This window comes from Thunnus albacares, chromosome 16 (assembly GCF_914725855.1).
Source record: "Thunnus albacares chromosome 16, fThuAlb1.1, whole genome shotgun sequence".
NCBI lineage: Eukaryota > Metazoa > Chordata > Actinopteri > Scombriformes > Scombridae > Thunnus > Thunnus albacares.
The window spans coordinates 25,611,279-25,638,257 of record NC_058121.1 but is presented as its reverse complement, the minus strand read 5'-3'; the positions used below and the strand labels follow the sequence as shown (position 1 = coordinate 25,638,257).

At 37.7% G+C, this 26,979-nt stretch overlaps 4 protein-coding genes across 4 annotated transcripts; 3 read left to right on the top strand and 1 right to left on the bottom strand.

Annotated features, from left to right (window-relative positions):
* The first annotated feature begins 1,623 nt into the window (after positions 1-1,623).
* On the top strand, positions 1,624-6,868 carry LOC122965661 (E3 ubiquitin/ISG15 ligase TRIM25-like). The gene is made up of 2 exons (XM_044329816.1): positions 1,624-2,513; positions 6,650-6,868. The coding sequence occupies exons 1-2, from the start codon at positions 1,674-1,676 to the stop codon at positions 6,866-6,868; spliced, it is 1,059 nt and encodes a 352-aa protein (XP_044185751.1). The 5' UTR covers positions 1,624-1,673.
* LOC122999951 (protein CEBPZOS-like) lies at positions 4,353-15,110 on the bottom strand. Its single transcript, XM_044377329.1, has 4 exons — positions 14,948-15,110; positions 13,286-13,403; positions 11,526-11,570; positions 4,353-6,990 (listed from the first exon to the last, which is right to left on the bottom strand). The coding sequence occupies exons 2-4, from the start codon at positions 13,401-13,403 to the stop codon at positions 6,908-6,910; spliced, it is 246 nt and encodes an 81-aa protein (XP_044233264.1). The 5' UTR covers positions 14,948-15,110; the 3' UTR covers positions 4,353-6,907.
* LOC122999948 (tripartite motif-containing protein 16-like) lies at positions 7,836-10,174 on the top strand. Its single transcript, XM_044377325.1, has one exon. It carries the CDS (start codon positions 8,268-8,270, stop codon positions 10,089-10,091), a length of 1,824 nt encoding a protein of 607 aa, XP_044233260.1. The 5' UTR covers positions 7,836-8,267; the 3' UTR covers positions 10,092-10,174.
* Positions 15,111-21,051: 5,941 nt separating the features above from the next.
* LOC122999938 (hepatocyte nuclear factor 3-beta-like) lies at positions 21,052-24,398 on the top strand. Its single transcript, XM_044377310.1, has 2 exons — positions 21,052-21,480; positions 23,084-24,398. Exons 1-2 carry the CDS (start codon positions 21,412-21,414, stop codon positions 24,239-24,241), a joined length of 1,227 nt encoding a protein of 408 aa, XP_044233245.1. The 5' UTR covers positions 21,052-21,411; the 3' UTR covers positions 24,242-24,398.
* The last annotated feature ends 2,581 nt before the right edge of the window (positions 24,399-26,979 follow it).

Genomic DNA, 26,979 nt, shown 5'->3' with positions numbered 1-26,979 from the left:
CTGAACGCCATGAACAACAGAGACAAAGCAGGTAAGAGACACCTGAACGACTCCTGATGATGTGATGCAGACGTCCTCTCCTTGTCTTTCTAACACTTCCTGTCTCCCCGCAGGCCTGAAGCAGATCAAGTGGGAGTCTCAGCGTGACGACTGGATCCAAGACCGCGACGTTAAGACGCTGCGCAGGAAGAAGACCATGTTCAACAAGAAGAAGATGTTGGGCCGAGCCAGGACAGGAAGCAAGATGTTCGGGAACAAGAAGAAGAAGAAGTAGCTGCTGTGTGTTGTTGTGGACTGTAACTGACGGACACTTTCACTCCTGTTTGGCCGCCCAGGCTTCGTGGTCTCTCTCTTGGATGCCGTAGACGCCCGCCCACTCGTTGGACTGGTAGTAAACTGGGAGGAAACAGAGCAGAAACTGGTTTTCAGATCCAGTCAGCTGATGAAAACTTAATGGGATCAAATGACGACATGATCTGAAGAGAAGCCATGTTTAGGTTTTTTTTGTAAAATTTGAAAAGACTTTGGTATACAGGACATTATGTTGCTATGGTAACACGTTTTTGTCTGCAATTGAACACAGAAGCAATAGATTTTCTTGAATCTGCTTTAACTCTGTAATATTATTCATACTGCTTCTGTGTTATGAAGGTAAATATATCAACAGAAATTAAAGTTGTTGTTTTCTGATGCTGTTTCAGTTCGTTTACAGTAGAAATGTACATAAATAACAGATAAACACGCCCATATTAGTTCTGACCAATGAAACACACTTAATCTGTTTCTGCTTATTTTAGATTTTTAAAAATCTTTATCACGTCAGGTTAAGTATGTACATGGTTCAGACATCAGGCAGCTGTTTTAACTGAAGGCTGAAAGGTCACTAATATATTTTTCATCAGTTTCCATCATAATTGTCAAGTATGATTCAAATTTGTTAGTCGTGTTCCCAAAATAAAACTGCACAAGTTTTAACTGTTGGAAATTGAATCCAAACAACACAATATGTTTGAATCTAATATTGATTTTTGAGAGTAAAAAACAAAAAGCTGATAATGTATTGGCTGATATTCTTTTAGTTTTTACATAAACACAAACTCTTTTTATTGCTTCTTTATGTCAGTTCTGTTCTTTCAGTAATTAACAGGTTTAAATTGTCTATTTGTGTTTTATTGTGTGACAGACAGACGCTGCTGTAGATCTATAATCAAATGATAAAACATTGGAGCAGTTATCAGCTGTTTTCCTTCCAGCTATCACTATGTAGAAATTATGAAGTTTAAAGTTTAAGCTTAAAATTCATGTACAGCTAATTAACTCTTTGAACTGTTCCTTAATCATTTCTACATATTGATAGCTGACTTCTTCATATTTGACAGTGTAGATGTTGTGCGTCATTGTCTCCTCAAAATAAGGCCGCAGTGAGTGAGGACGTCCCTTTTGGTGAATTAAATTCCTCCGTCCTCGCTGGGAGGAGCTGAGACGTGAGTGAGGGAAGCGAGGAGCCACGTTAGCCAAATGAAAAGCATCCAGCAACTTTTAAAACTGCTTCTCTACCTGGAATGAATCAGCACTTGATAAGCCCTCCCTCTTCTTCCTGCTCTCAAACACAACAAGCTCCACTCTCTGCTCATATTTCCTTGTTCCCTCCCCTTCACATCTACAGTTTGAAGATGGGTGTAACCAACATGTACAAGAGCTGTCAGGCTGCATTTACTGCGGAAACACGTGTTGTTGAGATCAGAGCTGAAACTTGTGTCACTTTTCAGGAAGTGAAACTCAGACAGTCGTTGCTGCTGAGAGCTGAAATGGCGCAGAAAGGAGATGCGCTGGACCGAGAAACCTTCTCTTGTTCCATCTGTCTGGATCTACTGAAGGATCCGGTGGCTATTCCCTGTGGACACAGCTACTGCATGAGCTGTATTAAAGGATACTGGGATGGAGAGGATCAGAGGAAGATCTACAGCTGCCCTCAGTGCAGACAGACCTTCGCACCGAGGCCTGTCCTGGTGAAAAACACCATGTTAGCAGCTTTAGTGGAGCAGCTGAAGAAGACTGGACTCCAAGCTGCTCCTGCTGATCACTGCTATGCTGGATCTGAAGATGTGGCCTGTGATGTCTGCACTGGGAGGAAGCTGAAAGCCCTCAAGTCCTGTCTGGTGTGTCTGGCTTCTTACTGTGAGAAACACCTCCAGCCTCACTTTGAATCAACTACATTTAAAAAACACAAGCTGGTCGACCCCTCCAAGAAGCTCCAGGAGAACATCTGCTCTCATCATGATGAGGTGATGAAGATATTCTGTCGTACTGATCAGCAGAGTATCTGTTATCTCTGCACTATGGATGAACATAAAGGCCACGACACAGTCTCAGCTGCAGCAGAAAGGACTGAGAGGCAGAGAGAGCTCGAGGTGAGTCGACAAAACATCCAGCAGAGAATCCAGGACAGAGAGAAAGATGTGAAGCTGCTTCAACAGGAGATGAAGGCCGTCAATCGCTCTGCTGATAAAGCAGTGGAGGACAGTGAGAAGATCTTCACTGAGCTGATCCGTCTCATCCAGAAAAGAAGCTCTGATGTGAAGCAGCAGATCAGATCCCAGCAGGAAACTGAAGTGAGTCGAGTCAAAGAGCTTCAGGAGAAGCTGGAGCAGGAGATCACTGAGCTGAAGAGGAAAGACGCTGAACTGAAGCAGCTCTCACACAGCTCTCTTTCTTTTCTTTTCATTTGTTCTGTTGATGTTTTGAGTTCCTTTAAAATTCACTTTTTCCTGTGTGTTTTTATCCATGGAGGCTATCACTGCTCATGATGATGTTTTTAATCTTCACTGATGTTTCTTCAGATGAAAATGTGAACTTCTCTTTGTTCTAAATGTTAGTTTCATGTTTGTATTGATGTATTTGTGTGCTGTTGTTTCTCTTCCACTTCAGCGTCTTAAACAGAGAAAACAGCAGAACTTCCTTCATCATAGATATTTTGTTCTCATCACTTTGTAAATTGATAAAGAAATGTACAATCAAAGTGTAATTATCATGATAATAATCATTTATTATGTTCTTGTACATAGCTGACATTCTGGGTTAAACTAACTGATTGTGTGGATGAAGTGAATGTGTACATGAAATCATTGAACTAGAGTCATTAAATAGACTTTACTGATTGGATGTAATCTGAAACTTTCCATAATCAATAAATAAAGATGTTTTTTTTTCAACAGTGAGCAAAGTATTTTCTTCTGTCTTCATCTCAGGATCTCATTCAAAGCTTGTGGAGAAAATGTGAAACTAAAATGAGAGTTTATTTGAGGCAGTTTTCCTCCTGAAACACCACAAAGTACAGAGTTCATGTTCAGAGCAGACAAACGTTTGTCAGTCAGTCTCTGTACTTTCAGCTTTCTTCACTAAAGCATTTAATGCTTTCTAGGTGGAGCTAATTTAACACCTTATACTGTTGAATAGTCTAATCTATAACAATACATATATAACAAACTGATCAAATGTTTTATGTGTAAAATATTGATCTGATAGGTAACTAAAGCTGTCAAATAAATGTAGTGGAGTGGAAGTATAAAGTAGCATCAAATGGAAATTGATTTTGATTTTTGAGAGTAAAAATAAAAAGCTGAAACTATATTGGCTGATATTCTTTTAGTTTTTACATAAACACAAACATTTTTGATAATAATCACTCATTTAAATGCGACAGTAACAGTAGAGCTGTAACAATGAAATCCACAGAAAATTAATCACCAGTTATTAAAAACTATTTTGATAATTGATTCTTTGTTTTGAGCCTCTCTCTCTCTTTTTTTTAAAGAAATATCTTTTTCTGACTCCAGCTTCTCAAACGTGAGTATTTTCTGGTTTATTTAGTCCTCTATGACAGTAAACTGAATATCTTTGTGTTGAGGACTGTTGGTTGTGACAAAACAAGACATTTGAGGACCAAACTTGTAAGGATTAAGTCATTTTCAGCTCGTCGTATTTGAGGATTTGTTGCTTTTCTTAGTCTTACATGACAGTAAACTGAATATCTTTGGATTTTGGACAAAACAAGCAATTTGATGACGTTATCTTGGGCTTTGGGAAACTGTGATCAGCATCTTTTACTGTTTTCTGACATTTTATAAACCAAACAACTAATCAATTGATCAAGAAATTAATCAACATCAACATCTTTCTTTTTAAGTCCTGTTATACTTACATGTTCCGCTTGTAGATGAACAGAGTATAAGAAGGTTAAATTAGATTTCATATTATATATTCTACTGTAGTTGTGTCTCTAGTACATGTGAACCAACATTCGGCTCTGATAATTACGTCCAAAAAAAGGAAAAGGTTTTATGGAGTTGGCTGGATACCAGCAACATTTCATAACTTCTCCACAGAGACAAAATCAGCTTTAAACACTCACTGCATAAAGAAATTAGGGCTGAGAGATCAAATTAATATCACAATATTCATATTTTTCACAATATGACAAATGTAGGCAAAAACAAAAGATGATCAAACTGGTGTTCAGTGTAATGAACTGCCTTCTGTTTTGCTTGACATCAGGAAACCTTCATGTGTGTAAAACTGAAACTTAAAACAGAAGATTCTTAACATTTTAATGAAATCAAATGAACATTGGGTTTGTGTAGCTGGGGATAGTGTTGGAAACTGAATGTCTGGTCAGAAAGTCTCTGATTTAAATCCAACTTTTGCCAATTTTATACAATATTTCATCGATTCCTTGTACATCTGCTTTTGTTTAAACAACATTTATGTCAGAAACATCTTTTGTTTAACAAATAAAAAAGTCTTTGAGGTACTTAAAATATTATTTTGGAGTCAGTACCAAACTCTGGATGTATCAGCAGTAGAAACAAACAGTACCCAGCTGTAATACCCAGTAGTTTCAAATTCAAACAAGATTGTGTTAAACCGTGATGCAATTCAAAAAGTCAATTGACAATTATAGTTAATGACTTCTCATTTCATATTCTTTTTTCCATACTTAAATCTACAAGGATAGTTTCAGATTTGTTCTAATTTGTCTTTGAATAGTTTGAAATGTTGGGAAATATACTTACTTGTTGAGAGTTTGATTCCACTCTCATGTCTGTACCTGATATAAAGCTAGATCCAGGATGTGGTTAGCTTAGCTTAGCATAATGACTAGAAACGGGGGGAAACAGCTAGCCTGAGTTAAGACGTGTCTTGCTTGTTTGATCCACACAAGAAAATTGCAAGTTGTCATTGTTACATTTCTGTTATTGTACGGATTAAACAAACAAGATACAACAGCCAACGTAGTGGTTTCCAGTTTTTATGCTAAGCTACTGCGGCAGGCCATAGCTCATATTTAACATACAGACCGATATCAGTTTCATAGAATTTGTCAAGAAAGCAAATAGGCATGTTTCCTAAAATATTGAACTATTGTAATGCAATACTCACATGCACACATGTGTACATATAAAGAGTAGTTAGTTGCTGTAGTGATTTCTCCTCTCTGTACTGGCTGTGAAGAGATCTCTCCTTGTAAAAGATCGGGAACAAAATCCAACTAAGGCTAACATGAGGGTTAAGCATTCAGAGTTAAGGCCTGATCACATCACAATTTAAAACTGTGAAGTCTAACCGCAAATGAAACTTTGATTAACTTTGACCAATAGCAAGACATCTTGGCAGTGCTGACCTTTGAGGTGCCTGAGAGAACAAAATGGAAGAAGCTTACGGAGCTTATTAGCTTTGACGCTCCATCCACTTTTCCTTAACTTCTCTGTCAAAGTAAAAACTGTTTCGAAAAGCAGCAGACAGTTATGAGAGGGGAGTCAATACAAATACATCTTTAGAATAAATCGACCGTTACCAAGCTTATTAGCTTTATTTTCCCTCTTTACTAACTTTTTATTGTACAAATGGTGAACAAAATGGCAGGTGGAAGCAAACAGAAGAGTATAGAGAAGCTGCAGGAGCTATGGACCCTTTCAATGGCAGACATTTTGACTTGTCAAAGCAGGAAAAGCACAGGTGTAAATAACATTAACGATGGCTCCATTCCATTAATTGTCTCAGTGAGCACAACACCAGAGTCCTGGAACTGGCTCACCTAAATACAGTGCAGCCATCATTAATGATATTAATTACACCTTTTCTTTTCATGCTTTGACAAGTCAAAATGTCTTTTAGGACTGACTAGCATTAGCACGACTAACAGCCCAGCTATGGCAGTTCACCAACCAGCCACTACGTCACCAAGCTTCTGGCCCCACCTGTCGTACTGATGAGTGAATGTCACTTCATTGTGTGACTGCTGCTTTAGACAAATCAAGTCAGGATGGTTCAAAGTTACAGTGTTTTGAGTGCGAAATTCCCCTCTAAGTGCTGCTGAATCTCAGCAAGTGAAATACGGAGGGTATTTTGAACCAAAAACTCAGCGATCTTGTAAAATACGCTCTTGATTTGTCTCATTTTGACAGCTGAAGGCCTGAACTGACTTTAGCTGAACTTTAGAACAAGTACTGTGGATTTTGTCCCCCATCTTTTACAGTGTAGAAGGGAATGACAACAGCGACTCTTTGAACATGTACGTCCATGTAAATATTGTATTAAGACAGATTTAAATGACTTGCATTAAGATGTTCCATCTGATTCCTAAAACCAGAGGCGGGACGTGATGCAGATGTCCTCTCCTTGTCTTTCTAACACTTCCTGTCCCCCCGCAGGCCTGAAGCAGATCAAGTGGGAGTCTCAGCGTGACGATTGGATCCAAGACCGCGACGTTAAGACGCTGCGCAGGAAGAAGACCATGTTCAACAAGAAGACGTTGGGCCGAGCCAGGACAGGAAGCAAGATGTTCGGGAACAAGAAGAAGAAGAAGTAGCTGCTGTGTGTTGTTGTGGACTGTAACTGACGGACACCTTCACTCCTGTTTGGCCGCCCAGGCTTCGTGGTCTCTCTCTCGGATGCCGTAGACGCCCGCCCACTCGTTGGACTGGTAGTAAACTGGGAGGAAACAGAGCAGAAACTGGTTTTCAGATCCAGTCAGCTGATGAAAACTTAACGGGATCAAATGACGACATGATCTGAAGAGAAGCCATGTTTAGTTTTTTGTAAAATTTGAAAAGACTTTGGTATACAGGACATTATGTTGCTATGGTAACACGTTTTTGTCTGCAATTGAACACAGAAGCAACAGATTTTCTTGAATCTGCTTTAACTCTGTAATATTATTCATACTGCTTCTGTGTTATGAAGGTAAATATATCAACAGAAATTAAAGTTGTTGTTTTCTGATGCTGTTTCAGTTTGTTTACAGTAGAAATGTACATAAATAACAGATAAACACGCCCATATTAGTTCTGACCAATGAAACACACTTAATCTGTTTCTGCTTATTTTAGATTTTTAAAAATCTTTATCATGTCAGGTTAAGTACGTACATGGTTCAGACATCAGGCAGCTGTTTTAACTGAAGGCTGAAAGGTCACTAATATATTTTTCATCAGTTTCCATCATAATTGTCAAGTGTGATTCAAATTTGTTAGTCGTGTTCCCAAAATAAAACTGCACAAGTTTTAACTGTTGGAAATTGAATCCAAACAACACAATATGTTTGAATCTAATATTGATTTTTGAGAGTAAAAAACAAAAAGCTGATAATGTATTGGCTGATATTCTTTTAGTTTTTACATAAACACAAACTCTTTTTATTGCTTCTTTATGTCAGTTCTGTTCTTTCAGTAATTAACAGGTTTAAATTGTCTATTTGTGTTTTATTGTGTGACAGACAGACGCTGCTGTAGATCTATAATCAAATGATAAAACATTGGAGCAGTTATCAGCTGTTTTCCTTCCAGCTATCAATATGTAGAAATTATTAAGGAATAGTTTAAAGTTTCAACTTAGAATTCATGTACAGCTAATTAACTCTTTGAACTGTTAATCATTTCTACATATTGATAGCTGACTTCTTCATATTTGACAGTGGAGATGTTGTGCGTCATTGTCGTCTCCTCAAAATAAGGCCGCAGTGAGTGAGGACGTCCCTTTTGGTGAATGAAATTCCTCCGTCCTCGCTGGGAGGAGCTGAGACGTGAGTGAGGGAAGCGAGGAGCCACGTTAGCCAAATGAAAAGCATCCAGTAACTTTTAAAACTGCTCCTCTACCTGGAATGAATCAGCACTTGATAAGCCCTCCCTCTTCTTCCTGCTCTCAAACACAACAAGCTCCACTCTGCTCATATTTCCTTGTTCCCTCCCCTTCACATCTACAGTTTGAAGATGGGTGTAACCAACATGTACAAGAGCTGTCAGGCTGCATTTACCGCGGAAACACGTGTTGTTGAGATCAGAGCTGAAACTTGTGTCACTTCTCAGGAAGTGAAACTCAGACAGTCGTTGCTGCTGAGAGCTGAAATGGCGCAGAAAGGAGATGAGCTGGACCGAGAAACCTTCTCTTGTTCGATCTGTCTGGATCTACTGAAGGATCCGGTGACTATTCCCTGTGGACACAGCTACTGCATGAGCTGTATTAAAGGATACTGGGATGGAGAGGATCAGAGGAAGATCTACAGCTGCCCTCAGTGCAGACAGACCTTTGCACCGAGGCCTGTCCTGGTGAAAAGCACCATGTTAGCAGCTTTAGTGGAGCAACTGAAGAAGACTGGACTCCAAGCTACTCCTGCTGATCACTGCTATGCTGGACCTGAAGATGTGGCCTGTGATGTCTGCACTGGGAGGAAGCTGAAAGCCCTCAAGTCCTGTCTGGTGTGTCTGGCTTCTTACTGTGAGAAACACCTCCAGACTCACTTTGAATCAACTACATTTAAAAAACACAAGCTGGTCGACCCCTCCAAGAAGCTCCAGGAGAACATCTGCTCTCATCATGATGAGGTGATGAAGATATTCTGCCGTACTGATCAGCAGAGTATCTGTTATCTCTGCACTATGGATGAACATAAAGGCCACGACATAGTCTCAGCTGCAGAAGAAAGGACTGAGAGGCAGAGAGAGCTCGAGGTGAGTCGACAAAACATCCAGCAGAGAATCCAGGACAGAGAGAAAGATGTGAAGCTGCTTCAACAGGAGGTGAAGGCCGTCAGTCGCTCTGCTGATAAAGCAGTGGAGGACAGTGAGAAGATCCTCACTGAGCTGATCCGTCTCATCCAGAAAAGAAGCTCTGATGTGAAGCAGCAGATCAGATCCCAGCAGGAAACTGAAGTGAGTCGAGTCAAAGAGCTTCAGGAGAAGCTGGAGCAGGAGATCACTGAGCTGAAGAGGAAAGACGCTGAACTGAAGCAGCTCTCACACACAGAGGATCACAACCAGTTTCTACACAACTACCCCTCACTGTCACAACTCAGTGCATCTACAGACTCATCCAGCATCAATATCCGTCCTCTGAGATACTTTGAGGATGTGACAGCAGCTGTGTCAGAGCTCAGAGATCAACTACAGGACATCCTGAGGGAGAAATGGACAAACATCTCACTGACAGTGACTGAAGTGGACGTTTTACTGTCAGAACCAGAACCCAAGACCAGAGCTGAGTTCTTAAAATATTCATGTGAAATCACACTGGATCCAAACACAGCAAACACACAGCTGTTATTATCTGAGGGGAACAGAAAAGCAACATCCATGAGTCAACAACAGTCTTATTCTAGTCACCCAGACAGATTCACTGAATGTTATCAGGTCCTGAGTAGAGAGAGTCTGACTGGACGTTGTTACTGGGAGGTGGAGTGGAGAAAAGTAAGGAGAGGGAGATGGGGAGTTGATGTAGCAGTCGCATACAAGAATATCAGCAGAGCAGGAAACTCTGATGAATGTAGATTTGGACGTAATAACAAATCTTGGTCTTTAAAGTGTAAAGCTAAGAGTTTTACATTTGTGTTCAACAAAATCCAAACTTGTTTCTCAGGTCCTCGTTCCTCCAGAGTAGGAGTGTACCTGGATCACAGTGCAGGTATTCTGTCCTTCTACAGCGTCTCTGAAACCATGACTCTCCTCCACAGAGTCCAGACCACATTCACTCAGCCTCTCTATGCTGGACTTCGGCTTCATTTTGATGAATCCACAGCTGAGTTGTGTAAACTGAAATAGACAGAAGTCATTTCAGACTTCATGTGTCAGATTCTGTTGTAATTCTTCATGTTTTTGTCTCCATTGTTTGTGAGAGCTCGTTGCTGTGGTGTTTCTGAACTGCACAGAGATCAGCTGTCAATCAAACTGGGATTGTCAACTTTTTTTTGTTCTTTTCATTTGTTCTGTTGATGTTTTGAGTTCCTTTAAAATTCACTTTTTCCTGTGTGTTTTTATCCATGGAGGCTATCACTGCTCATGATGATGTTTTTAATCTTCACTGATGTTTCTTCAGATGAAAATGTGAACTTCTCTTTGTTCTAAATGTTAGTTTCATGTTTGTATTGATGTATTTGTGTGCTGTTGTTTCTCTTCCACTTCAGCGTCTTAAACAGAGAAAACAGCAGAACTTCCTTCATCATAGATATTTTGTTCTCATCACTTTGTAAATTGATAAAGAAATGTACAATCAAAGTGTAATTATCATGATAATAATCATTTATTATGTTCTTGTACATAGCTGACATTCTGGGTTAAACTAAGTGATTGTGTGGATGAAGTGAATGTGTACATGAAATCATTGAACTCGAGTCATTAAATAGACTTTACTGATTGGATGTAATCTGAAACTTTCCATAATCAATAAATAAAGATGTTTTTTTTCAATAGTGAGCAAAGTATTTTCTTCTGTCTTCATCTCAGGATCTCATTCAAAGCTTGTGGAGAAAATGTGAAACTAAAATGAGAGTTTATTTGAGGCAGTTTTCCTCCTGAAACACCACAAAGTACAGAGTTCATGTTCAGAGCAGACAAACGTTTGTCAGTCAGTCTCTGTACTTTCAGCTTTCTTCACTAAAGCATTTAATGCTTTCTAGGTGGAGCTAATTTAACACCTTATACTGTTGAATAGTCTAATCTATAACAATACATATATAACAAACTGATCAAATGTTCTACGTGTAAAATATGATATAACAGTATTATTAATATTAATAAATATAATAACAATATTTCTCTAGAGGTGCAGTAAACTACTAAAATGTTCCCTCAGATACCATTAATACATAAGTGAGGTTGCAGGTTAATTTGGTACATCATGTATTGAGCCAATTATTTATTTCCTGTCACATTTATCAACATAAATAGGATTTAACTACACTAGATGTAACCTATAAAATCTTAATTTTTTTAAAGATGGACTGATTGAAAGAGTAGAGCTGTTGCAGATTTTAAGATTAATAAAATAATATGAATATAATATGTGCACATAACAATGCACATAATATAATTAAATGTTGTAATGTAATGTTTGAGCGCCACCTGCAGGTAAATCAGTGTCACTTAGAAAAAGATGGATTGTCGTGTATAAATACACCTTTTCCTCTTAACTTTTTTCAGGTAAATCCAGACATAAAGGGAGAGATTTAAGATGAAGGATAAATATCTTCATCTTACCTTCCAGAATCGATGGAAACCTCCTGTTCATGGTGCTCCTGAAATCTGCAGGAGCAGGAAATAAAACAAGACTTTTTAGTGTTCAAATAATATCAGAGTCCCAAAGACTACGGGAGCCAAAAAGTGACACAGGAAATTAAGAAATAAATGATAAATACGTATAGACATTTCAATTTTGTCAAAAAAAAAGAATAAATTAGTAAATGTGTAAATTATTTTTTATAATTTTCATATTTATTCCGTATTTATTATGTAGAAATAAATAAATGTGCATGAAAGGAAATGTATTAATTCATTATTAATTAATATTTAAAAAGTAGGAATAAAGAAATATATTAACAAATGAAGAAATACAGAAAAAATGTATTTATTTATTACTGTTAATTTTTAGTAATTCTCTTTTAGCAAATTTTAGATTTTTTAATTTTATTTTTAATCTATCATGGTCATTTATTTATTTACTGTGACACTCTTGGGCCCCCATAAGAGAGCAGGAGCTGGTTTGGGGGGGGGGGTGGGGGGGTAAGTCTACAGGAATTTGACAGATTTTAAGATGCGTGGCTAATTAAACCAAACAATAAGGCTACATGCAGTTAGCTTTCTCATAACAACTTACTATTAGCCTGAAAACATACCAGCAGAGAAGAGGAGACTGCGGGAAAAGCAGTTTGGGAAAAAAAAAAACACTTTTCTGCAAATGTATGCATATTGAACAGGTGTTTTCTTAAATTACTCTTATTGGCTTTTTATTCTTGCTGAGGTTTTATTGACTATAGTTGTCAGCTCGACAAAAAGTTCTGATAAAAGAACACTTTAAAAAGACTCCAGGTTCATATTTATTTAGAACAGCTACCAGTTCAGAACCAGGGTTCGTTGGGCGTCCTCAGTAATGTAACAGTTCACAATTCAATTCATTGTTAATTATGTTTCCATCAGTAAAACAAGTCATGTTAGTCATGTTATACTCACCACTCAGCTGTTTTACATTTCTCTTTTTAAACACCAATACTGTTCTCATTCACTAATAATTTTAAAGCAGCTATAACCTATATTTGTTATAATATTAATGTCTGAGCTGTCAGTGTGTAATGTGTTGGTTGTGGCTCGTAGTGATGAACCTACAGAGACTCTGCAGCTCCTCTCGGCTTTACAGAGCTTTATAAGTGACTTTCAGCTTCTTGTTTATCTGTCCGGCTGCAATTTTACTGTTTCGGTTCACTCTCAGCACTCTCATAGCGTCTTTTTCAGAGAAAAAGCTGTAAAAAGCCACTGTACACTACCTGCTCAGCACCAAACGACAAATGGACACAGTTAGCTGTAGACTAGCTGGTGAACATAGTGAAGCATTCAGCAGCTTAAAGAGCCAGATATTTCCCTCAGGAGCTGGTAGAGAGCAGAAACAGAGCTAAAAGAGTGAATATTGGACTTACATCCACCAGGTGGACAGAAACACGACTCCAAATGAATGATAATGTTGCTCCGTAACTGCTGGATGTGGAAATAAGCAACTGTTTTCAATGTTCACAACTTGTTTCTGTTGCCCCCTAATGGCCAAAAAAGGATTTAATTCATAAAAACAGTATTTCTGTTAAAGAAAAGCAGCTGATTAGTGACATGATTGTTGTTTTCATTAACCGGGGAATTAGGAATGCTGGCCCGTTTCAAATAAAACCCTGGTTCTCTCTGGAGTTGAGGTAAATAAAGGTCACTATCTGAGGGCTCTTCAGAGTGATGATTCGTTAACAGTATGTAACTGATACCTTGACTGTTGTTCATCTTGTGAAACAGACCGTAGGCCCCGAAGACACCCAGCAGCTCCAGAACGATCACTCCCTTCATGAGTTTCTTGGCCAGCGGTTCCAGAGGTTTGGGAGGCATCTGATGAGAGATCAACACATACAAACACAACTTTATTCACACTAACATGGGATACAAGAAGAGTTTGCAACAATTTAATAGAGTAGTACATCAACAGGAAATTAATCGCCAACTATTTTGACAACTGAATAATCGTTTTCAGTCATTTTTTAAGAAAAAATGTAAAAATTCTCTATTTTCAGCTTCTCAAATGTGAATATTTTCTGGTTTCTTTGGTCTTCTGTGACAGTAAACTGAATATCTTCAGGTTGTGGACAAAAGAAGATATTCTAGGACGTCATCTTGATCTTTGGGAAACACTGATTGACATTTTTCACCATTTTCTGACATTTTACAGTCCAAACAACTAATCAATTAATTAAGAAAATAATCATTCCTTGCATCCCTACATTTAACCCATGTAAAACACCTTGTAACTTTAACAAAAGAGTTCACTATTATTATTATCATTATTTGTTCTGCAACCATCAACAAAATACTGACTAACAGTAATCGTTTCCAGGTTATTGACACAACAGCATGAATTTACAGGTAAATCTGAGGTATTTGTACTTTACTTGATGCTACTTTATTCTTCCACTCCACTACATTTCAGAGGAAATATTGTACTTTCTACTCCACTACATTTATTTGACAGCTTTAGTTACTTTTCAGATGAAGATTTGACACAATGGATAATATAACAAGCTTTTAAAATACAACACATTGTTAAAGATGAAACCAGTGGTTTCCAACCTTTTTGGCTTTTGACGTCTTACAAAAAGCAGTGTGTAGTTGGGGTCACATTTCACATGTCTATGAGTTGTTCACAGCTCCACCAAATAGTGATTTTTCCCTCTAAACTTCTCACATGCTTTCATTTCAATAAATGTTCAAATGATCCAATATTTCAGCAAAAATCAAAGATTAGAGAAAAAGTCCAAAAACTGAAAACAGATTTGTGTATCAGAACTTTGTTTTTTCTTCTTTGCTCTCCCATTAATCATCTCACGACCCCTCAGATTTATCTGCTGACCCTTTGGAGGGGCCCGACCCCTAGGTTGGGAACCACTGGACTAAACTAGCTAACTGTATATAAAGTAGTGTCAACTAGCTCCACCTCCAGCAGCTACAACAGTAACATGCTGCTCTAACACTGATGCTTCACTATTAATAATCTAATGATGTCATATATAATAATATATCAGTCAAAGGGACCAAACCACTACTTTTACAGCAATACTTTAACTACATCAAGCTCATAATACAGTACTTTACTTTTACTGCAGTAGGGTTTTTCATGCAGGACTTTTACTTGTAATGGAGTATTTTTACATTGCTGTATTGGTACTTTTACTGAAGTAAAGGATCTGAATACTTCTTCCACCACTGGAGTTAAGTAATGTTAAATAATAAGCAGATAAATAGTGACTGTTGACTAAAAGTCCCTTTAAACATTATACACTACAACAGTTTTATCCTTCATGAATAAACTGACAACTAAGTTAAGGTGTAACGTCTCTTTAACCTCCTCTAAACGTCCTCCTCTTCTAAGATAAACTTACCGTTACATTCGCGGTAGATAAAATAACTTGGTGTCTCTTAAAAAAGCAAAAACAAACAGTAAAAGTTGATCAAAATAACGTGAACTCTCATAGGAGCGCTCCTCTGTCCTTGTGTTGTACAACCGAAGCTAACAGCTAACAGGCTGCTACTTCCTCTGTACGGAAGCTCGGTTGGTACAAACAGTAGCGACTTTTAGTCTAATGCAGTTACTGAAAGGACTTCTTACCCACCTATGCTTGTTACATACTATTACTGCTAATAATAATAATAATAATAATAATAATAATTGTTATAATTTCCAATTAAAATGTTACTTAATTTGATAATACCCTTTTGTAAGTGATCATTTTACCCACATTAATATCTTTATTAGGTCAGTCATTATGATGATTATTCTATTATTTTCATGATCAATGAATCTGGTGATTATTTACTTAATTCATCAATTAATTGTGGAGTTCACAAAATTTGAAAAAAAGAAGATGTAACAACTATCTATGACAGAGCCAAAGCTGACATATTTATGTCTTCTTTTGTCATCCTACAGTGAAAAAAAAAACAAAACAAAGATGTTAAGTTTGATGGCATGTAAAATTAAGGAAACATGCAACTGTTCACATTTCAGTAGCTGGAACCAGTGAATTTCTGGCATTTTTGATATGAAAAAGACAAGTAATCAATCAAAAATATTTGTCGATTAAGTCGATAGACTAATCATTTCAGCTCCAATCGTAACTTTAAGGCTTCATTTAAATGCAGATTCAGTTAACAATTTACTACTGCTTTTTAAAAATGTACCAATATATCAGTTGATTGTAATGAACTGTGAGAAATCTGTAATTATTCCAGAAGTCTTCTCCTGGCTCTTTAATATGGCAACTGAAACAAAATGAATGAATACAAGCTGTGATTTACATAGTCAGGGAATATATTCATTTAATTAACTAATTAACCCATTCATACTTCAATACTTATACACACATGAAGGCTCATTGCTTTTTTCAAATGCCTTTAAAGAAATATTGTCTCCTTATCTGTGAAAAGATGAAAAACTGTGTTTATCAATGACGTCTGTTAAAGCAAATCATCATTAAAATCTACTTAAAGAACACATGTAGTTCGATTGCTTTGTTTTTAAGACATACTGGTGCTTTCCTTTCTCTTGATTCAATGCCTTTATATATAATATTTTATCAGAAATAATTTTGTTTTTAAAATATCCTGCAGAAATATCTTCAAACTGGTGTATCATTTGTTTTGACGATGTCTCTCATATCTGTCAACTGCTACAGGCAGCTTTATTATTTTGTTTCTATTTTATGTCAATAAATACAGAAACCAGGTTCAGAATTATGATTTAATTCAGCTGTAGTTGCAGGGTCTCACCAGCAGGTGTCAGTGTTGCTTTAATGTGCAACAAAACAAAGTCAACTGTAGATTTCAGGTGAGGAAAGTTCATGTAGGTAAATGATAAAGATTCACCTGAGAAACGTCTGCAGGTAAAAGACAGAGAGTAGAATTATTCATGGGAAAAACAGCAAAGATCTTCATTTAAAAACTGCGTTCATTATTCACATTTATTCATAAAACATCCAAAGGAAAAGTGATAGATTCTTTTGTTATTTGTTTTTTTTTTTTTACAGAGAAACCTTCATCGCTTCAAGCTGATTTTTTCCCCTCTTCTTCATCTCTTCCTCATTTGTGACTCAGTATTCTCACAGGTGAGTGAACACCTGCTGCAGGTTCGATTAAACGGACAGTCTCAGGTCTGCGGGACTCTGCTGTTCCCTCAGGACGCGCAGCAGACTTCCAGCTGTGCTCGTCTCAAATGAGAGACAATATTTGTTCAGCTGAGTCACAAACACATCAGGTTACAGCAGCACACTGAAGTTGGTTGGAGGCAGAAATAATCTGAATACATTTGTTTTTCTCAACAGAAATTTAGCTCATTCCTATATGGAGCTATGATCTGTGCCTCATTCCTGTGTGTGTGATGGAACATTTTGAGATCATGTATATACTTGTGCATACATCATATGCATTTTTTAGTGAGATCCTTTACTTCCCTGCATTTATATATTTATAACACCCAGTATTCTGTACACAATGTTAGTAACTGTGCTCTTTTTTTGCAGTTCTGCTTCATCCTTTATTTTTAGCACATTTTAAATGAGCGACTCTTTAATTACTTGTGTAGATTTTTGCTCCAAGACCGTCTCAAATATTTCAGCCCTCTTTCTGCTGCCTGACAGTCTTGCTCGACTCTGTGAGCTACACTGAACCACAAAAAGGAGAAAATATTTTAGGTTGTTTGACGTCCACAAAGGGAGGACAAGTCGTATGTGTGCAGAGAGCATGGTGGTCCGACTCCTCTCGTCCCCCTCACCTCGGCTGTGTGTACCGTCTGTCCTGTCGTCCTTTCAGATTCAGCAGCAGGTAAACACGCACTGTCAGACCACAAACAGTAACCCTGCAGCCGCCAGGAGAAGGAGGAGGAGGAGGAGGAGGAGGAGGAGGAGGAGGAGGAGGAGGAGGACCCCGGACAGCCCCCACTCTGCTTGTTTCTACAAGGATTTACCAGCATGCATTTCTTGTTCCCTAATGCACAGGTGTCCATATGAACACTGGAAGAGGTTTCACTTGCTGTAATCATTCCTCCTGGCCATGAAAGGATAAGGCTGGTGATTTTCTATATTTTTCTTCTTGTCAACAAATCTTACGTTTGGAGCCAAAGCAACAATGAATTGATCTACTAACAAGTATTGTGTGTGTATCCAAAGTCTGATGTATCTTATTCTTCTGTGCCGTAGACCTCCGTTGTTGTCCAAAAACTATTAAAAACACATCAGTGAATCACGACGCTGCACTGGGTGACATGTTCCTTCATTACGAAGAGTTTGGTCACGTTAGTTTGTTTAGAAACGGCTCCAAAGACGAATAACAGCGATCACATTTTCAGTCTCCAGAGAGTAGTTCTGTGTAATGCAGGGACCACTGAACATGTGCGGAAATACTGCTCTATTAACAGTTTACAGCTACACATCACAACCTCTTGACTTTGTGCTGAAGTTCTTTGAGAAATTTACCATGTAGTGCAAAGTCAAGAGGTTGTAATATGTAGCACAACAAGCTAGTGAAGCTGTAAACAGAACCGTGTTCCTGCACGTGCTCAGTGGCATCTGTCTTACACAGAACTACTCTCTGGAGAATGGAAACGTGATCGCTGTTACTAGTCTTTGGAGCCGTTTCTAAACAAACTAACATGACCAAACTCAGGTGCGGCCTGTGGAATATAGGCTACATTGGTCGCAGAGGGCACCAAATGAATGGGATGTGGTTTTTTTTCTCATTGACAGGTTCGCTTGTTTACAGCTTTTGGAAATACTTGTTCTCCCTTCGTAACATTTTTCCCGACAGATTTGTAAGGGTTTTCATCTAGTTTGATTTTCAGAGCCTTACTTGTCGGTCAGCTTTTGTCCAACAGTCATCAAACTTCATGTGCTACCTCAGGTACTAACAATGAATGGCGCCCTGAACCCAACTTGCCTTTTTGCCTGGAGGACTGGGAAGACTTTGTCTGGGCTGGAGGTACCATTATTGTACTTTTTGGGGGGCTCCAATCTAAAATCTCACCTAGGGCACCAACATAGTCAGGGCCGGCCCTGCCCAAACTCTTCATAATGAAGGATCATGTCACCGGTGTGGCTCACTGACGTCTTTTTAATAGTTTTTGGTCAACAACGGAGGTCTACAGCACAGAGGAATAAGATATATCAGGCTTTGGATACACACACAACACTTGTTAGTAGATCAGTTCATTGTTGGTTTGTCTCTGCACATGAGATTTGTTGACAATAAGAAAAATATAGAGAAGAGATCCCTTCCTACTTTGATGTGGGACAAAATCCACAGTCCTCATTTTGTGCAGAAATATATTCCAGAGCTCAGCTGCAGCAGCGAGACTCCTCACTGGTACCAAGAAGAGAGACCATCTGCCCAATACCGGCAACTCTCTTCTCTGGTTACCAGTCAGACACAGAATTGATCTGAAGATTATTTTATTTGTTTTTAAAGCGCTGCATGAACTGGCACCAGCTTATTTTTCTGAACTCTTCATTCTTTCAGTTAAAATCCAGAAGTGATCAGGCTTTTTCCACCGTCGGCCCTAAACCGTGGAGGATTTTGCCTCTCGTTATTAGATCTTCCCCCTCCTCTTAAGACCCCTCTCTTTGTCGTCATGAAGACATCACTCTCTTTTTATTACTTGTTTGTTCTGATATAATTTTATCTAAATGTTATTTATTCTATCCTAAATTTTTATTCATTTTCTTTTGAGTCTCATAATTATGTGATTTTATTTGACTGTGACTCTGTGTGCTGTGACCTGAAGCTGCAGTCGTCTCTGTTGAGCTGCAGTGGAAGGATTGTAACAAAAAGAAGGAAATTTGTACTAAAAAGACTTCAACTCTTGAAATTATCCATTTGATTTGATTAATTTGGACGATTAAAACATTGAAATACATGTTTGCACAAAAGACGGACTGTGGATTTTGTCTCCTTTGACCTTGGAAATGGCGAGATCAGAGAAAATACTCTTACCTCGAGGTCCTTTCAGTCTTATCACATGATATTATACAGTTTATTTTTTGGAGGAAGAGTTGTAATTTAGGTTTTTTGTGAATATTATTTAGGGATCTTTTGAATATTATTTTAAGACAGACTTGAAAAATTGTGAATTAATCCTTTCAGAGTGACTCATACTTGTGTCACAGCTACCCTAATAATATATTATGTATTATTTATTATTACATGATATAGCTGATTACTTCACTTGTTCTATAATATGATTTGTATATTTGTTTATTGTCATCTAATAATTATTGGTCTCTTCTTACGTTACTGTTTATTGTTTAATCTATAGCTACATTCATTCTTTACTGTCTGTAATACATGTTACTGTACTGATATATTTCATATTTTTCATAATGTTCGTGATTGTTGTCTGTAAGTATGTATAATGATTGTTTTGTGACAGTTTTATGGTGGTCTTGTGTGTTTGTTTCCTGCTCTCAGGTCTTGATCTCAGTGAGATTTCCTGAATAAATAAAGCTTAACTAAACTAACGGAACCAACTGCTTATTGTGTGCAATGACAATAAAGTTGAGTCCAAGCTAATCTGAAGGCCATAACTCTAAAAAAACAAACAAAACAAAACAAAACAAAACAAAACAAACAAACAAAAAAAATATTGTATTTGTATTTTTACTCTCAAAATTATGCTCTGAATCACTTTAAGAGAATATAGAAGGTATACTACTAATACCACTACTGCTAATAATATACTAATAATACTCATAATAAACTTTATATAGCACCTTTTAAAGCAGAGTTACAAAAATGCTTTACAAGAAAAACAAAAATTAAAATTCTTCAGCACCGCAATTCAATGAAATCTAGCAAATAAATGAATAGAAAATAAAATAGAATAAAATCCAAAATATAACAAAATAAAAACTTTAAAAACAAACAAACAACAATAAATAAATAAATAAAAATAAATAAAAACATATGCTTTGATTAATTGAAGTATTTTTTTTTTAAAGATGTTACTGATTCTGCAGCCTCAGTAATAATGATAATAATAACATATATGTTATTATTATTATTATTATTATTATTATTATTATTATTATTATTATTATTACATAGGCCTTATAAATAATAATAAATATAATAATAGCTCAAACTAATGATAACAATATGATAATGATACAATATAAGAAAAATAGTAATAATGATAATAACATGTCAAATAAATAATACTTATATAGCAATCATCATCATCATTATTATCATCATCATCATAATCATAGTAATAGCAACAATTATTATGATGCTGGTTCAAGTAAATAAAATAATTAAATAAATTAATTAATAAATTAATGATAATGATAATAATAATAATAATAATAATAATAATAATAATAATAATAATAATAATAATAATAATGACGCAAACAAACAAAAGTAATAAACTACATGTGGTGTAACGTGAAGTATGAAGTCACCTGAGTGACGTCACGCTGGACAGGTACGGACATTATTCACCGTCACGGTTTCACGGTTCAGATCTTGAGAGGCCAGAGGGCGGGAGTCTCGTGATGATGACAGAATATTCAAATGAAGATGTGAGCTCGAGGAGGGTCGGAAGGAGGAAGCGGATTGGCTACTGGCCCCGCAGTAGCGCGAGCGCAGGTGCCAGCGTCACTCACTGAGCAGGAACCGTCCCCGCGGTCACAGTCGCTGCTCGCTGCCCGGCAGCTGTGCGCCTGTCCCGGCCATAAGCAACAGGATAAACCGGCTGGAGCGTCACGAACTGCCAGCTGAGGACTCGCGGGCTTTGTGTGTTTGTTTTTCCGCCTCGCGTGAAGCCTCTGGATGGTGTTGAGCTGGAGCGTGCACAATGCTGAGCGCCGTTAAAATGGAGGGACACGAGCATCCAGACTGGAGCAGCTACTACGGAGAGACCGAGGTCCGTGTACGTTAGACCGGGTTACAGCTGAGTGAACTCCGCTGATTATCAGAGAGAATTAACTTTTTGATTAAATATCGATTAAAGGGAGATTATCTTCACTCAGTCAGGAAATATAAACTTTGATAAGAAGGATAATTTTACATTTTAAGGGTTTGACAAAAAAAACAACAAAAAAGTGTTTTTTATTTTAAAAAAAAACAAAAAAACAAAACAAAACTTAACTCCACTAAGTTGTTTCTTGCAGGCCTGGCGGTATTTCACTCATATTCTCCAACATTTTATCAAGTTAAAGAAGCTGTTAATATCTCAAACAAGTGCCTGAAAATATTTTTGGATCTATTTTTTTTTCAATCAATTAAATATTGATTAAACATTGTATATTCATATTAGTTTTTAAGATCGGTTTGCATCAGTTTTAATTAAATTATTAAGATTCATTTGTAACTTTGTAACTAAAGTTTTATTTCCGTAGTGAGTTTAAAAATAGATCAGAGTTCCGTTCAGGATCATTTTCGATGTGAATTTTCCAGCAAAAACGAAAATATCCAGAATGAACTCTGAAAAAAAAATCATCCAATCTGTTATTTTTTTATGAAAACATTCGTTAAAACATTCTCCGCTTACAAATCTACAGCTGAGGCTCAATTTTAATTTAAAATAGGCTTTCTATAAATTTTACTTTTCTTTTACTACCGTCATTTTTTCTTATTTGCAGGTGCAAGATGACAGGATGAAACTGACGACACTATATTTAAAACAGATATCAGTAAATTAAGACCTGGTTTTAATTAACAGCTGTTCTGGAAACAAGTTAAATAAAAGTGAAATTTCATCTCTTTATGTTTGCGAGATTAAATGATTATTCAACTTTGACATATTGTGTAAAGTGACTGTGAACCGTAATATCTAAACTACAGTGTGTTTTAATGAGCGTCTTGTATTTTATTATCATTAGTGAAGAGTAAAACCTGAACAAATATGAAATAATAATGATAAATAATAGATAAGAAAAGTAAACCAGAGTGCATCAGGATCAGTATTGATCACATCTCCTTCATAATATTACATCAACAACATCAGTAATAATAATAATAATAATAATAATAATAATAATAATAATAATAATAATAATAATAATAATAATAATAGGCCTATCTAGTTATCAGATACCTTAGCTACCATTTCTAGGAATTTCAGGATTTGAAGAAACCTGAGTAGATTTTTCTACCTGTTTTCAACAGGACTCAGTTTTTCTCTGCCTGGCTTTAAAACAGCTTTTTGGGGAATTATGAAAAGGTAATAAGCTCCGTCTCCTGGAAGTAATTATAATGAAATGGGAAAAAAAGCTTAGTTCTGTTGAGTGTATAAGACGTTTTTAATTGTCGTGTTAAATGTCCTTTAACGAAACGCTCAATTTAAATAAAACTATAGAAAATATTTAAATATCTATAACATAAAAATGATTAGGTTATTATAAAAAAAAATCCTAAAATCATGACTATGTTCCTGCTTGAATCGCCTGTATTTAACTCTCTGATGTTATATGATTAAAGTGTCATTCTGCATTAATAAACACTTGTTCTGGCTCTTTGTGTTTCAGTGTTACACCACAGCAGGAAACATGAACTCCGGTCTGACCATGAACTCCATGAGCAGCTACATGAGCGCGCCTGGCATGACCGGCACCGGCCACATGAACGCGCATTCCTATATGAACCCGGTCGGGGTCAACCAGCCCTCGATGTCCGCCGGGGTGTCTCAGAGCCCCGGGGCCGTGCAGGCTGGAGCCGGGATGACGGGCCTAAGCGCCGCGCTGCCGCCGAGCATGAGCCCGATCAGCCCGCCGCCGTACGGTAGCGTGCCGGTTATGAGCCCGGTGTACGGGCAGGCCTGCAGCATCAGATCCAGGGAGCCCAAACCGTACCGGCGGAGCTACACGCACGCCAAGCCGCCGTACTCCTACATCTCTCTGATCACCATGGCCATCCAGCAGTCCGGCTGCAAGATGCTGACGTTAAACGAGATCTACCAGTGGATCATGGACCTGTTCCCGTTTTACCGGCAGAACCAGCAGCGGTGGCAGAACTCCATCCGACACTCGCTGTCTTTTAACGACTGCTTCATCAAGGTGCCCCGCTCGGCGGACAGACCGGGGAAAGGCTCCTACTGGGCCCTCCACCCGGACTCCGGGAACATGTTTGAGAACGGCTGCTACCTCCGGCGGCAGAAGCGCTTCAAGTGCGAGAAGAAGCCCGGGACCGGTGACAAAGAGGCGGCGGGGAAGCCGGGCTCAGAAGGCGGCTCCAGCGGCTCAGACTCCCCGCACTCCTCCTCCTCCCCCTCCTCCTCCTCCTCCTCCACCCCGCCGTCCTCCGGTGCGGATGTAAAAGGAGTCGGGGTCGACCTAAAACCGTGCCGTACCAGCCCCGTGCGCGTACCCTCCCCGCTCGCGCACACGCAGCACCTGTTCTCCCATCATCATCATCATCATCATCATCATCCCCACCCGCTGCTGCTGCACGAGGCCGCCCACCTGAAACCACCGGACCACTACCACCCCCACCACTACTCCTTCAACCACCCGTTCTCCATCAACAACCTGATGTCCGAGCCGCAGCACCACAAACTGGAGCCGGCGGTGCAGTACGGAGGCTACGGCTGCCCGGTGTCCGGGGCGCTGGTGGCGGCCAAAACCGCTCTGGATCCCGCGCACACCGACACCAACTACTACCACGGCGTGTATACACGAGGCCCATAATGAACTCCTCCTGAAATACTTTTTAAAGAGTAAAAAAACAAACAAACATTTGTACATTTGTAAATGTGAGAAAGTGTTTTGTTGAAGGCCTGAAGGATTTGTCATTAGTGTGTTTGTATACGTGCAACAGATAAAAATCTTTATATGAAAAACTTCATGTTTTTATATGTTTTATTTAATTCATCCCAGTTTATCTCACAAAGGTCTACGTGGCCTTTTAAAAACAGAAGCATTGATGAGGAAGTGGTGGAAGAAGTATTGAGATGTTAAGTAAAAGTAGAAATAACACATTATACTCAGTTAACCCTTACATACTGCAATATCTCCCACTAGTTACTAACTTTCTAAACTTCTGAGCAAGAAATGTATTTTTCACTCATCAAATTTCTCATCAGTCATCAATAAATGGCTGATAAATCCTTAATGAAGCTTTCAGAGAGCAGCGAGATTCTTTAGACTTTACATAGTTTGTTTATGGAGAAAAAAACACTCAAAATCACACTTATGTTATGGTCTTTTGTTACCTAAAACAGAAGAACATTACAGCAACAGTGATTTCAATGAATTTTATTGAATGTGAAGACATTTTTGAATAAATAAATACGGGTCAATTTTAACCTGGAATACTCTCTATGTACAAAAAAGTGTATTATGTATCATAAAAATGCACAAAAATGTATTTTTATATGTTCTGGGTGATAAAATTTCAGGCTTAAAGATGGTCTTTATGGTGTTTTTATTGCTCTCAAATGTAAAATTGGCTACAAAACTTACTTAAAATATTAAAAGTAAAGTATTATAAGTATTATAAAGTATTATAAATATAAACATATAAAAATATATAGTAGTTATTACTGCAGTGTAGTACTGAGACCTTTTACTTATGGAAAAGTAAGAAAACTACAGTATACAAATACAAAATCCTGTATTCAGTCATACTGAAGTAATAGTACAGAAGTATTAGTTGCAGAATTTACTAAAAAGCACTCAGTGTTATAATTATTATTATCATATATATACTGTATGTAAATATACAGTGCATGTAAAGAGTGTTCACACCTCTTGGAAGTTTACAACATGGATTCAAAGTGGTTTTAATGTGGCTTTTTTTTTTACACTGATGAACAGACCCCCCCCCACATACTCACACAGAAATGACCCATCCCAGCATGCAGGCCTATTTGCATACACAGACCTGTTAGTAACATTAGATCCAGTCTTTCTGTAAAAGGGAAACATCAGCACTAAAAGGTTTAATTATCACCTGCAGAGACAGATAAAGGTGTCAACAGATAACAACAAGAACAATAGACACTGAAAACGTGAAATGTTCTCCTCTTGAAGCTCATTAACATCTCACAGAAGTGATGTTCACAGGTCAGCTGGTCACATTCTTTAATACGGGAACATTTTGGTTCCTGAATGTGGTGAACAGGCAGAAGTTTAAACGTTTTATAAGAGAAGAGGCAGAAGAGAAAGAGTGTTCAGTCATCATGTGAGGCTGCAGCACTGCTTTGAGCTAAAGTACGCTATGAAGATGTCTGGCGCTTATTAGAGGACGTGAATTTAGAGATTGAGACCATAATGACTCATTGATTGACTTAATATTCCTAGAGAGAAGTTGAGGCTTTTTGAACTGGAGTCAGTTGGAACATCTAGCAGCTTTAAGCCTCAAAACATGATAGCTGCTGCTTCATATGTTAAACATGTTCACTATTTTAATTTAGCATGTTAAAATTTGCCAAGTAGCACTAAACAAAAGTACAGTTGAGGCTGTACTTGTCATTGGTTCTGAAGGTATTTGGCTAGAAGAAAGGCTGAGAGATGACCAGAGTTATTACAGTTCATCCTGAGGGGGACATGAATGTCTGCACCAAGTTTAATGGCAATCCATCCAATAGTCTTTAGAATAAATCCTCTGGGGAACATGAATGTTTATACCAAATATTGTGCCAATCTATCCTGCAGATGTTGACATATTTCACCTGCTGGTGGCGCTAAAATCACGAGGATTCAGCCTCTGGGAACTATGAATGTTTGTACCAGATTTCACAGCAATCCATCCAATAGTTGTTGAGATATTTCCGTCAGAACCAAAGTGATGGACATCGCCATTCATGCTGCCGCCTAAAAACAGTAACTGAAGTCTTTAATGTGACAAAACACACTCTGAATAGATTTCTTTATGAACTGCTCCTCTTCCTTTTACCTTAATGTTTCAAATCATTGGTTCCAAACTACGACAGCGGAGTCACAGGCCGGTACAGTGTTTGTCCAGAATGATGAGTTTATTTTTTGTCATTCATTTTTAGTGCAGAAACATGATTTTTGGATTTAAAACAGAGTAAAAATCCACCATTAAATATTTAAATAAACACTCTTGACACAAAAACAGACCAAAAACAAGAAGATGTGCAGTATATCTGATAAACAAAGGAAAGTTAACAAGGACAACATCCAACTCTTCTTTAAGATCACTTTGAGGTGTCAGCAGAGGATTTACGCTGTAGGTCGAAGACAAAAAAAAAAGAATCACTAAATACAAACAATATGTTCATATTTCTTTTATCTTGGTAAGTGAAAAAAGACTGATATTCATTTAAATACCTACAAATCTTTTCAAAATGTTGAACTAAACATTTGAAAGATTTGAGACATGAAAGGACTTTATTGAATTAAAAGATTTACTCCTCAAATAAAACATGTCCAATTAATCTTTGGAATTAAATATTTACATT